This window comes from Macaca nemestrina, chromosome 1, assembly GCF_043159975.1.
Source record: "Macaca nemestrina isolate mMacNem1 chromosome 1, mMacNem.hap1, whole genome shotgun sequence".
Lineage (NCBI taxonomy): Eukaryota > Metazoa > Chordata > Mammalia > Primates > Cercopithecidae > Macaca > Macaca nemestrina.
Genome location: NC_092125.1, coordinates 40,281,273 through 40,295,176, shown reverse-complemented (window position 1 = coordinate 40,295,176; position 13,904 = coordinate 40,281,273). Strand labels below are relative to the sequence as shown.

The window sequence follows — 13,904 nt, the reverse complement described above, 5'->3', positions numbered from 1 at the left end:
CATGTGGAACTGTGAGTCAGTCAATCCTCTTTTCGTTATAAATTACCCAGTCTCAGGAATTTCTTCACAGCAGTGTGAGAACAGAGTAATACAACTTGTATTAAGACTTTGGATTTATTTTTACTGTTCTCTGCTTTTGCCTTCCCTCTTAATCTGTCTCAATATTGCCCCATGTGGCTGCTGCTCTGTACCACTCTCTCTGGGGGCTCACACGAGACAGGCTATTCTCTTAAGACACTAAAGAGAGAGAGAAAACAGGATCAGAAGAGGATGCATACCAGGAGAGAGTTGGCCTTGGAAGAAAGTCTTGATTACGTTTTCTATGAGAGACTTGCAAATCTTTTCACTGGTCTCCATACTGATCTTCTGTACAGCTATGAGGAATTGCAATGGGCTTTCAGCCTTCCGTTCTTTGAGGAACTCCCTGAAGAACTCCAAGTGCTGTGTATTTAAGAGGACTTCTGTCAAGTTTCTGGAAAACAAGAAAGCATCTTTGGTAGAGAGGAAGGAATGATGATTCTGGATTCTGTTTCAATTAGAAAATGTGGAAGGGCATTGCCCAGGCTATAGGACCTTTAGCCATATGTGAAGAGCATTGTGGATGGATTGGCTAAATCTGTCTATTTCTTTGGTGATTAACTTGAACTTTTATGTACCGTTTCTAAGCTTGGTCCAATATCTTTCTTCCCAATGGAAGATGAAGGTAGATATTTTAACGGGGACAATTTTTTCAAGGGAATTCTCTTTTTACATTATGGATTCAAAACAACTCCTAATTAGCAGTCATTTCTGTGAGGTGGAGCATGATTAGCAGTTTTCAATTAATGATTCTAAATTTTCTTTGCTGATTTCTTCTTTCACTGCTCCTCAAATAAAGGTGCCCCTAATGTTTCATCCTTAATCCTCTATTCTTTTGCTTTATGGTTTTTCCTGGGTAATCTGTGCCTCCTCTGTGATTTCCATTTTTATTAATATGAGGAAGTGATTTTAAATTTTATTGATATAGTGAATTTATATCTCCAGTTCCCATGAGCTCCACTTCTACATTTCAACTGCCCACATCAAACCTCATCTTTATGTTATAGTTATTATTTAAACCTCTCTACATACACCCACATCTTGACCAACAACTTCTTCCTTTATACACCTATTTCATTAAGTATAATGTTAGCCATAGATTTTTAATAGATGCCCTTTATCAGAATGAGATAATTCCCTTCTATTCTAATTTTATTGAGAGTTTTAAAAGTCACACGTGTGTGTTAGATTTTGTAAAAGCCTTTTTTTCTACATCAACTGAGATAATCATGTGAATTTCTCCTCCCCTTATTTTATTAATGTGGTGTATTAACTGGTTTTTGCATTCCTTGTATTCCTAGGATAAATTCCACTTGGTAACCCAGGCTGGAGTACAGTGACATGAATATAGCTCACTGCAGCCTTGACCTCCCAGGCTCAAGTGATCTCCCCACTTAGCCCCCAAGTAGCTGTAACTACAGGCATGCACCACCATTCCCCGCTAATAATGTTTGCTTTTTTTTTTTTTTTTTTTTTTTGGTAGAGATGGAGTTTCACCATGTTGCCCAGGCTTGTGTTAAACTCCTGAGCTCAAGCAATCTGCCCACCTCGGCTTCCCATAGTGCTGAGATTATAGGCATGAGCCACCATGCCTGTCCACTGATCTTTTTTATATATTGCTGGATTTGATTTGCTAATATTGTATTGAAGGTTTTCATTAGAAACTAGAGGGAGTATTGGTCTGTGGTTTTCTTTTCTTATGACGTCTTTGGTCTGGCTTTGGGATCAGGAAAATACTGGCTTCATAGAAAAGTTAGCAAGTGTTCCTTCTTTCTCTGTTTCCTCAAAGAGTTCATGGAATATTGACATTATTTATCCTTTAAATATTTCATCGAGTTCTCCAGTGAAGCTGTCTGTGCCTGAGTGTTTCTATGTGAGAAAATTTTAAATTACTAATTTGATTTTTTTCTTATTATAGATTTATTAACATTTTCTACTTTTCCTTGAAAAGTAGCTAGCTTACTTCAATGATTTGGGTGTTTCTAGAAATTTATATATTGCATCTAAGTTGCCTAGTTTGTTTCTTGCGTTTCCTTACAATCTTATTAATTTCTGCAGGGCAGTGATTATATGCCCTCTTTAAACCCAGATTTTGATTATCTGTGTCATCTTTTTTCCCCTGGTCAATACATCTTACAGTTTAACAATTTTATTGATCTCTACAAAGAATTAACTTATTTACCTGGATTTTCTATGTTTTTCTCTTTATTTTATGTACTACACACTAGCAGCTATTATTAATTTTCTTTGAGTTTAGTTTAAATACATAATCTCACTACTTTTGGTATCATTGTTTCTAATGTGAAATAAACTTTAATCTTGCTGTAGTTCCACTGAATATATGTTCTTTTTCTCCTGCAGCACTGAACATTTTTCTGTTTTGATATTTCAACAGTTTGATTATGATGTGTCTATGTGTGGATCTCTATGACTCTTGTCAACTTAAATCTGTTATTGATTGCCTCCAGTAAATTTTTCATTTCAGTTATGTACTTTTCAACTCCAGATTTTTTCATTATATTTTATAATTTCTATCTCATTATTGATATTCTATATTTCATTAATTATCATCATACTTTCCTTTAATTCGTTAGACATGATTTTCTTTAGTTTTTTGAACCTATTGCTTGGAAGTCTTTAGTCCAACATCTGAATTACCCTAGAGTTTCTGTTGACTGCCTTTATTCTCCCTGTGGATGGACCATACTTTCCTGGGATTTTGTTTGTGTGTGTGTCTTATAATTTTTTGCTTAAAGTTGAATTTGGGGTAATATATTATCACATCCCTGGAGTCTGAATTTACACCCCATCCCTCATCCACCAAAGGTTGCTGCTGTTGATGGTTTTGTTTGCTTTTTATATTTTGTTTTTTTGTTAAATGTCTTACTTGGGCTAGTTCTGTGGCGTATATCTCCCCTGAAGTGTGTGGCTACTAAAGTGTCTGCTCAGTTTTTTCTCTTTTTAATCCTTAATTTTCTTTTTTGTACTAGTTTTCAGGGCCTTATGATAACCCAATGATAAATAGATAACTGGGTTCCTCTTTGGTCTCTCTTGAGCGTCTGCACAGCATTTGCACAGTCCCTTGGGAATATCTTGCTCCCAGATTTCCCTTTTTTACTTTTAAATGTTTTACTGCTTGCCGAACTAGTATCACTGCCTTAAGTGGCTGTGATAGTGGCCTCCCAATTTTTGGGCCACGAGGCTTACTATTGGTTTTGACAGTGCTCCTGGTCATTGGCTTTTTTGTAGAGCTCCAGACCATATCAGTGGCCTCTGCTGGCAGCAAGATGGCTGGTGCTCATGACTATGAAGCTTGTTGGTGATCTGAGTGATTACAAGTTAAAATGGCACAGATTACACTATTCTTACTGGGGTTTGGTAGTTTTCTTGGATGAGCAATTTTTTATTTGTTATATGCCTTCAGTTAATTTACAGAGTTCTGAAATTCTTTTTGACAAGTTTTCCCACTTTTACTTTTATGGAGAGACTACTTACAAGGTTCTTGCTCTACCATCCCAGAAGTCTGATTTTCTCCCTTCATTGCTTTGTACATCTGTATTTTCCTTTCCATTTCTACTTCCACTGTTTACCTCAAATCTTTATCATTTTCCTGAACACTGCAAAGACCTTCCAACTACATTATCTCTGCCTTCAACCTCTGGATGTCTGACTCCTTATACTCTCATTTCTGTTAGAGTAATATTTTAAAAATCTATATAGTAGATATTTCTGTCACCCACTGCTCCAGCAAACCCCAAAGAATACCCTCATTGCCATTTAATCAATGCAAATTCTTTAATAATCTACCCAATACCTTTTTCTAATTATTTGGTCTCAATTTGGCTTTTTATGTTTTATGTCCCCTCGCCACATGCACTCTATACTTCAACATCACTGGACTATTTTCAAGTCTTTGAATATTACATTTATATTCATGAATTTATAGCTTTGTGTTTTATCTTCACCTTTGAGTAGGGTTTATCCCTACCTACAAAATACTCTAATTTCTTTGCAATTGAATTTGCACATGCTATTCTGAGCATCTTCTGATATTCTAACTTTTTCTGATCCTCACTCAAAATTTCTCTCTCCTTTCACTCCCATAGTAATTAGCTAATATTGTATCATGACATTTTAAGGTCAGCCTTGCATTTTCTTTAGTTACATAATTAGATTAAGAGCAAGGACTATGTCTTATTTTTACATCATTAGAACTCAGAGTGTCTAGAATACAGTATATAATCAATAGCCATTTACTTATTGAATAAGGGATAGGGAAAAGGTTTAAGAGAATTGCAGCTGTGGTATCTGTGAGCTATTCTGCTTGGTCTTAACTGAAGTCACGAAACTAGACGATATGACCCTGATATGTCTTCTAGGACTCGGTGATCTTACAGATACGTGATTTAAGACTTCCGTGGTATTCATGCTTAACGAAATTGAAAACTAAGTATTTCTATAGACATACTGGAGATCAGTGACTAGAACAAATTGGAAAAGCAAAAACGACAAATGATTGAACCTCAGAGAATAATTTCAGTTGCTGAAAGGGAGGAAGATCTATCTACAGTGGTTAGATGAGACAAAAGACTTATCACCCTCAATGAATGTCATCAATAAAGGAAAACATTCTTGGCTGGGTCCAAATACCTGTAATCTCAGCACTGTGTAAGGCTGAGGTGGGAGGATCACTTGAGCCCAGGAGTTTGAGACCAACCTGGGCAACATGGCAAGACCCAGTCTCTACCAAAAAAAAAAAAAAAAAAAAAAAAAAAGCCAGGCATGGTGGCATTTGCCTGTAGTCTGAAGCAGGTGGATCACTTGAACCCAGGGATGTTGAGGCTGCAGTGAGCTGTGATTGAGTCACTGCACTCCAGCTGGGACACAAAAAGTAAGACTCTGTCTCAAGAAAAACAAATTAATTAAAAAAAGAAAATGTTTGGTGGGAGTTTTTTCTATGCAAAATATTCAGCCAGAGATTTTGACTAGCAAATGTGTATGTTCTACCATATCCTCATCTAGAAGAGGACCTTTCATATAGCTAGCCATGACAGATAATAGATAGTAACGAATGAAAATGAATACATGAGTAAGTGAATGCTGTGGCCCACAAGAAAATTATGGTCAAGTCAAGAAGTTGGAAAACATACCTAAAAAGTAAAGATCAGTAAAAAGTAGTACATATAAATGCTTGATACTGTACTTTAGACATTTAGGGTTTCAGAAGAGAAGGAAGTTATAGCAAACATAATATTTGGAGAAATTTTTATGTATAGGTGGCACTTATGCTGAGGTACATGGACAGAAAGGTAGGTGGGCACTCCTGAAAGAAAAGGCCACAGGGTCTTTGCCTAGTGTGGGACCTTATCAGAGTTTGATTCTCAGATTGATTATAAGTGGAGAGAGACAAGAAGTAAGGAACCAGTTAGGAGGCTACTACAGCAGTACATAATCCAGAAGACACAAATAGGCAAAGAAACAGGGACAAAGATGTTTATTGTGATACTGTTTATGGCAATTAAAAAATTAAAGACAATGTAAATGTCTATATAAATTGTAGTACACTCATGGAAGGAGGTAGATCTGCACATACTGACGTGAGATGTCTATGATAGTTTAAGTTTGAAAAGTTATTGTATAACATATATACATTGCATAGTGCTGATTTTAGAAAATAAATGATTTAAAATACTAAGAGTATCTGTGCCTTATGTATTGTATATGGAAAAGGGTCTGAAAACCTACACGTAGAGAGATAAGTTTACCATTAGACACATTGAGATTTTTCAAAAGCGTGTGCCTGAAGATGTTGCTGTAGCCAGATTCTATATCTCACCTGGGTCTCATTGATGGCTTCCTTACAAGAGTTTTTTTGAGGAAGGACATTTTCCTATTTGAGCGTGAAAATATCTTTGGTTCCTTGATAATTTCCACTTTAAAATCTAAAAGAAAAAAAAATCACTAAGTTGGAGAACACTATATTATAAGCAATGAAAAGAGAAAAAGTAGCAAGGACATTTTTCAGACATTAAGTTCATGTGAAAAAACCACTGTCCCCACAACTGCTGCCATCTCAGGTCATTAGTGTTAAGAACAGACTTAGGGATGACTGATACCCCTAACATGAACATCAGTCCCGGTTATGTTACCTAAGTATGTTGGCCTTTAGGTCTAGCGCCCACCTTCCTCAGACAGATTGTGTCTCTCCTCGTTACATTAGTTAATGCCAAATGTCAGGCCTCCTCCGATCAGCTGTTTTTACTAGACCATACTCCACATGACATTCTGTCTTCCTCGACACTTCTATTATCCTACCCTAAATCTTTCCACTTGTCCCCTGGAATCCCTGCTTTGTAATAAGCAAACTTTCACAGATTGTTGACTTCTTCTTTAAGAGTTCCCTCCATCTTCTTGTTTTAATAAAAACCATTTTCTTTCCCAAGGATGCTGCTTCCCCTGTAAGCTTCTCAAATGATATTCTAGCACACCATACAAGTTCAGAATGGGTGTCTGGTTCCCTATTGCCATTTAGAAACCATTATTCTCTCGCATATATCAAAACATCATTATTGCCTGGGCACAGTGGCTCATGCCTATAATCCCAGCATTTTGGGAAGCCAAAGTGGGATGATCACTTGAGGCCGGGATGTTAAAATCAGTCTGGACAACACAGTGAGACCCCATCTCTAATTAACTGGGTGTGGTTGTGTGCACCTGCAGTCCTAGCTACCTGGAAGGCTCAGGCAAGAAGATCAGTTGAGCCCAGGAGTTTGAGGCTGCAGTGAGCTATGATGACACCATTGCATTTCAGCCAGGTCAACAGAGTAAGACTCTGTCTATAAAAATAATTTTAAATAATAAAAACAAAACATTATTATTGAAGAACAATAGATTTCATGAATTTCAGTATTATAAGTGCCCTTTGCGGTTGATGTTGTAGAAGAAAACATAGACTATGAACTCATCAAAGGTATAGATGGTGTGTTACTCATCTGACTTATAGAAATTAGAACATGACCTAGTTATATAGTTATTGTTTTAAAACAATTTTTAAATAGAATGTACCCACACAGGAAATTTGTGTGTAGCTTGGCAATACCTTCAGAAAGCATACAAAAAGTATTAAAAGCAATAGAAATATATGTTGGATCTAAACAAATGCAACTAAGTGAAAAAATAAAATCTAGACTATGGAAGACCAGATATAAAATAAAAATGAAACAAAACAAAAACCCTCCCAATACAAAACACCTAGAAATACTGGATAAAAATAATACGCTTTCCAAGTGAAAGTAAATTTATAAAAAATTAAGACAAAACAACATCAATATATAGAGGTTAGAAACAAGTAGGATGCTAAAAACCAGGAATGTCAGTTTATAACAATACTTTCGCCACCCTAAAGGCATTTCCAGTGTTAAAGTCACAATGGGACACAAGACAAAGCCATAGGTCTTTAGCAAATGGGCAAAACATTGGACATAGCTTTTATTCTTAAGACATTTGACAATTATGTAAACAAATTGCTACTGGGGAATTTAGCAGAGCTTTTGGCAGATTCTCAGGGCAGAAGGGGGCAAAAATTACAAAACAGCAAAGGAGAAGAGGCCCTGATAAACACCCCAAGCTTTCAGTTGGAACTCCAAAGAGTAAAGAAAACAAGAAATAGCTCATCATAAAGGGAATGACAACTAGCTTTGAAACAACTTAATCCCTGGGTAAATTAAGGTTATTTGGATGCTACTAGTTTAGTGTATGTCAGAAGTAAAAATCCTCTCTGGAGGAAAATAACTTCATCCAGAGGTTCAAACTGGCTCTACAAATTTTCACCAATGATGTTCATAAATTAAGCAGAAATAACAAGATATTTTAAAAGACTTCTCCAAAAACCAAGGGAGGGGGGAAATGGTACTTGAAATAAGCACTGAAAATTCAAATATAAACTTTAAAGTGACTATTATTAGTATAGTTCAAGTAATTATAAGACAAAAAGAAAAATATCAAAATAGATACTATTATAAAAAATGGAAATTCTAGAAATAAAAAGTTTAATGATTACAAGTAAGAAAAGTAATAACTAGCAGATGAGTTGAATGACAGATTATACACAACTAAAGAGAAAATTGTTGAACTAGGAGTTAGATGCAAAGGACATATCCAGACTGAAACACACAGAGGAGGAAAAATAAAAAATACAGAAAAAAGTATACAAAATACACTTAAAAAGTCAAAAATATGTAAAATAAAATTATCAGGATAGATGGAATGGAGCAGGAAAAATACAAAGAGATAACTGAAAAGTCCCTAAAACTGACAAAAGATATCTAGTCCAGAAGTTCCAAAGCTACAAGCAGCATAAAACCTGAGGCATATTATAGTAAAGAAAAGGGGGAAAAAAGAACTATTTTCTTCTACTAAGCAATGTCAATGAAAACTGACAGATGACTCCTCAAATTGAAGTAAGGAAGCCAACAGACAATGGGATAACATTTTCAAAGTGTTAATAGGAAACAACTCCAAGAAGAATTCTACATCCAGAAATTATATTCTTCAGAAATAAAAGCAAAATAAAGACATTTTTCAGATGAACACTAAAGGAAATATCAAAGGGTGTTCTTTAGACATAAAAAGAATTTCTAGATGGCAATTTGGGGGAGCAAAAATCAATGAAAAAGAAAGAAAAAGGTAAATATGTGAGTTAGCCTAAATAAATATTGACTCATAAAACAATAATACATATTCATTAGAAATACTGGTTTACATCAAACTCCAGTATGTCAGGGATGCATTTGGAAATCGATATGGTAATCTCTAAAAGAAGAAGAAAACACCTTACTAGATAAAAAATACGGAAATTATTGACCTACCCCCCCCCATCTTAATCTAAAAGAAAATGAAAAGGAAAGAAAAAGAAATATAGAACAGAAGGGACAAATAAAAAATAGTAACATAGAGTACCAAAATGGCAGCATGGAAGGATGCTGGCTTCACTCTCCACCCACCACAACCCAGAAAAACAAAAACAAATGGACAATGCTAAGATTGTTGCCAGAAATATCCTGGAACTCAAATATAATATGAGACAGTTCCCAGGGATGCAGAGAAGTGAAAAAACTCCGAGCAGATGGCAAGAGAATTGGACTTCCACATCTGAGACACTCCTTCCCACATTATGCCCAGCAACAAGTACATGGAAAATTTTCCCCCAACTTGCTGTTTCTACTGTGGAAAAAGTGAGATTGAGGTTTAAAACCAGCTTCTCCACCATCTTGGGTTTTCTGGCAGGGGAAACATCTTCATGGGAAGAACTCAGAGTGCCTGAAGGGAAATTTGTTCCTGAGGACAGGCAAAGCGGGGAGGTGGGACCACCATCCCCAGTTCTGGAAACTCTGCTCCATAAATCAGTCAAAGGAGACATCAAATTAGAGTGATTGTTCAGCAACATCACACTGTAGGAGGTTTGTCCCACAGGTCCCATAGGCACAAACCCCTAACTAGCCTTCCCACACTGCCAGGATATTCCCTTTGGGATCCCCTCCATTTGGGAAGAGCAGTGCTCCAATCCTTTACTAGAACTGAGGCAATTCTGAGGTTTAGATACCTCCTAGAGCTGAAAAGGAGGGTGTGACCTAGCAGGTCAGCTTGGGCAACATGGTGAGACCTTATCTCTATTTTAAAAAAAAATTAGCTGGGTATAGTGGTGCTTGCCTGTAGTCCCAGCTACTTGGGGGGTGGAGGCAGGAGGATCACTTGAGCCCAGGAAGTTGAGATTGCAGTGAGCCATGTTTGTACCACTGCACTCCAGTCTGGGTAATAGAACAAAACTCCATATCAAAACAAACAAGCAACAAAAAAAATCCTCTAAGCAAATATATTCAATAAAAAACAAAACAAGCCAGACAGAGAAGACTGGAATAAATAACCCTTTAATGCAAAGACACATATGTAGACCCACAAGAAACAAGAGCAAACAGAGAACCACAATCTTCCTTTCCCAGGACCAAAACAAGGAACCTGAAAATAACACTAAGGAGATGGTGATATGTGAGCTCTCTGACCAAGAATTCAAAATAGCAGTTTTAAGAAAACTCAGTGATCTCCAAGATAACACAGAAAAACAATTCAGAAATCCATTGAAGAAATTTAACAAAGAAGTTGAAATAATAAAAGAAACTAAACAGAAATCTTGGGACTTAGAAATACATTTGCTGAACTGAAAAATTCATTAGAGGCTCTCAAAGCAAAATGGATCAAGGAGAGGAAAGAACCAGTGAGTTTGAAGACAGTCTATTTTAAATACACAGTCAGAGGAGAAAAAAGAAGAAAAAATATAAAAATCAACAAAGTTTGCCTACAAGATATAGAAAGTAATTTCAAAAGAGAAAATTGAATTACTGGTGTTTGAGAAGGACTTGAGCAAGAGCAAGGGATAGAAGATTTATTTAAAAAACAATAATAATTGAAAACTTTGCAAAACTTGAGAAAGAGATAAATATCCAGGTACAGGAAGGTCAGAGAACACCAAACAGATTTGACCCAAATAAGACTACCCCAAGGACTATAATAATCAAACACCTAAAAGTCAAGGACAGAGAGAAAAATACAAATAAATAAATAAATAAATAAAAACCAGAAATAGAAAAGAGGCAAATAGCATATAAGAGACCTCCAGTTCGTCTAGTAACAGACTTCTCGATAGAAATCATACAGACCAGCAGGAAGTTGAACAAGATTTTCAAAGTGCTGAAAGAAAAACACTGCCATGCAAGAATGTTGTATCCGGAAAAGTTATCTTTCAACTATAAAGGAGAGGTAAAGTCTTCCCTAGACAAACAAAAGCTGAAAGAATTCACTAACACTAGACTCGTTTTACAAGAAGCACTAAAGGGAATTCTTTGATCTGAAAGAAAAAAACACTAACATGAAAAGAAAACTTAAAAAAGCAAACAAATGAAAAAACATTTGAAGGTATGAAACGCACTGATAAAATTAAGTACACAGACAAACCCAGAATACTTTAATACTATAATTGTGGTGTTCAACTCACTCATAACTTAGTATGAACCCAAAAGGCAAAACTATCAAAAATGATAACAGCTACAGAAACTGTTAAAACATTAGTAATAAGTAAATTAAGATAACTGAAGTCAAACTGTGGTAGGGATGGAGTTAAAGTGTAAAAGCTTTAAAAAAATACTTTCCTTGTTTTTATTCTTTATGATCTAAGATAGATTAACTTCTTTATAAAATAACATATCTATAAGATGTTTTTTGTAAGCTTTATGGTAACCACAATGCAAAAATCTATAATACATTCACTAAAAATCAAATGCAACAAATTAAAACATACTACAAGAGAAAATCACTTCACCACAAAGAAAGACAGTAAGAAAGGAAAAAAGGAAGAAAGGAGTTGTAAAACAACCAGAAAAATAAGCAACAAAACGGCAGTAGTAAGTCCTTACTTATTGATAACACTGAGTGTAAATGAGCTCAATCCTGCAATTAAAAGGTAGAGAGTGGCTAAACAGATAAAGAAACAATACCCAACTATATGCTACCTGCAAGAAATTCACTTCACCCATACAGATGATATGGACAGGAGATAGAGACGGGAAATACTGGGTAGAAGAGGGCAGTTCCCTGGCAAAGGGCCCACTCCCAAGCCTGGAAACCCACGACCCTAAATGGGAACAGGCATTTCTGGTTTTGTGCCCAAATGTTGCCTTCTGGCCTGCCACCTCTCTCTTTCCTGTGGGTAAAGGAATATTGGCTGTTTCCCTTCACGGAGGCCTAGCCATCACAGAGGACTGAAGTAAATCCCTGGGGCAACAAAGGCATCATTTGTTGCTGGAAGACTCCAAGACTGAACTCCATCAGCCAGGACACCTGGACTTTGCTGTGCTCTCTCTTCTTTCACGGTTTGAAATGGCTCCTATCTCTTCTTTTATAATGTAAAGGATTTTGCTACAGACTGTGGCAATGACATTAAATAGAATGAGCATTTGGCCCAGCCATCAGAGGTGCAATTCAGAACGATGTGGTTTCTGTTTGGTGCGACCCTGAAGCCCAACCCACGGCCACAGGGTCCCACGCACAGTGGCTCCTCTCCTTATCCCCTCCCCTTCTGGCTAGGGCACCTGGGCGAGTCTGCAGCATGTACCGGCTGCGCCCAATGGCCACGGGTGCGGGGGCGGGGCGGGGGTAGAAAAAAACCACGGCTGCCGCTGGGACCCTGCATAGGCAGCTGGCCAGTGCCTCCTGTTTGCCGTGCCAGCAGAGCCATTCCCCCCATGGCTGAAGGATCCTCACTGGTCTAAACTGGGGGAAACATACAATAATTAAAGGAACTCATTTGCTCAAAGCAAGAAGTTCTCCCTCCACCCCCTCTGTCTCTCTCTCTGTCTCTCTTTTCCTTTTTTTTTTAGTACTTTAAACTGTTTTCTTTTTTTTTTCTTTCCTTCCCCCATGCACTCTGCTTATGATAGGGAGGAGCAACCCCTGTTGACTGATAACTGCAAATTCACCAGGGCCCATTTGAGACTTAAACAGATCCATGCAGCCTCTGAAATAGTTTTTTTGTCCCAAACTCGATTCCAGGCTCCAGGTTGCGGCCCTAGAAAGGAAAACCAGATCTGAGGGATTCAAAGCCAGGCAACAGGCACAATGTAAATGGGCAAGACCAATTCCTGCCGACTAAATCCCTGCTTCATGAAAGGAGGCCATGCTCTATGGCATAGATAAGGCCCAGGGAACCCAAAGTTGCCAACAGTAGTGGGATGGAGACATAAGTGAATGCAGACAATTCCTATTCTCTAGGCCCTCCCTGCTTCATGGGTGCAGGCTGCAGTGACACCCATGGGTGGCGCCTGCCATGGTTACTGGGACTCAGTGACACCCATGGGTGGCGCCTGCCGTGGTTACTGGGACTCGGGGACGAAAAGATGGAAGAGAAAGGAGGACTCCCTGTTTTCTCTCTCCCTTACATCCTGAGTTTTCACTGAAAGAAGGAAAGGAAATGAGAAACACTTCTATTTTCCTGTCTTTCAAAATGGGCAACCTGCTCTCTTCACCACCCCCAGCTTATACTCCTCTGGAGTGTATCCTGAACCTCTGGGACTGCTTTGACCCTCGGAATCTGGAGGAAAAAATGCCTCATATCCCTCTGCACAAAAGTTTGGCCAAATTATGAAGGATTGGCTTGGTCTCAGGAAGGAACCATTCATTTCGACACCATCTGGCGGTTGGACCTTTTCTGTAGAAAAGGTCCTATCCTGCTTCAGTCTCATGCTTGCCCCCTCCTAGAAGTCCTCCCTGTAGACCCCCAGTCTCACTCTTGCCCTCCAGCAGATGCCTGGTGAATTTGGTTTTAATAAGATCCAAGTCCCCTTCTCTCTACAGGACTTGAAGCAAATTAAGGGGGATCTTAGCAGGTTTCCAGATGACCCCGACAGATATATAGAGGCTTTCCAGAATTTAACCCAATATTTGCACTCTCCTGGAGAGACGTGATGTTACTTTTGAATGGACCCTGAGGAACACTGAGAAGCAGGCCACTCTGCAAGCGGCAGAGAGATTTGGGGATAAGCTTTGTATCACATATAGCATCAGGGAAGGGGGCAAACTTCATCCAACTGGAAGAGAAGCAGTACAAGTGAATGACCCTAAATGGGATCCCAGTGATGAGATGGGAGACTAGAAGAGGAGACACTTTCAGGTATGCATAATGGAAGGCTTACGTAGGACGAGGACCAAGCCTCTCAATTACAGCAAGCTATCCATGATACACCAGGGATTTAATGAAAATCCCACTGCAGGCTGGGCAT

At 38.0% G+C, this 13,904-nt stretch overlaps 1 protein-coding gene across 8 annotated transcripts in view; it reads right to left on the bottom strand.

The window, feature by feature from the left end:
• LOC105484552 (regulator of G protein signaling like 1) overlaps positions 1–13,904 on the bottom strand; it is a 108,826-nt gene that overhangs the window by 38,590 nt on the left and 56,332 nt on the right. For all 8 annotated transcript variants that reach the window (XR_011611714.1, XR_011611704.1, XR_011611709.1 and 5 more), the window contains 2 exons: positions 5,915–6,020; positions 279–472 (listed from right to left, as the gene is read on the bottom strand). Coding sequence is in view for 5 of the 8 variants with exons in the window: in XM_071076663.1 (XP_070932764.1) it covers positions 279–472; positions 5,915–6,020 (300 nt within the window). In the remaining 3 variants the exon portion in view is untranslated. The remainder of the gene's footprint in view (positions 1–278; positions 473–5,914; positions 6,021–13,904) is intronic.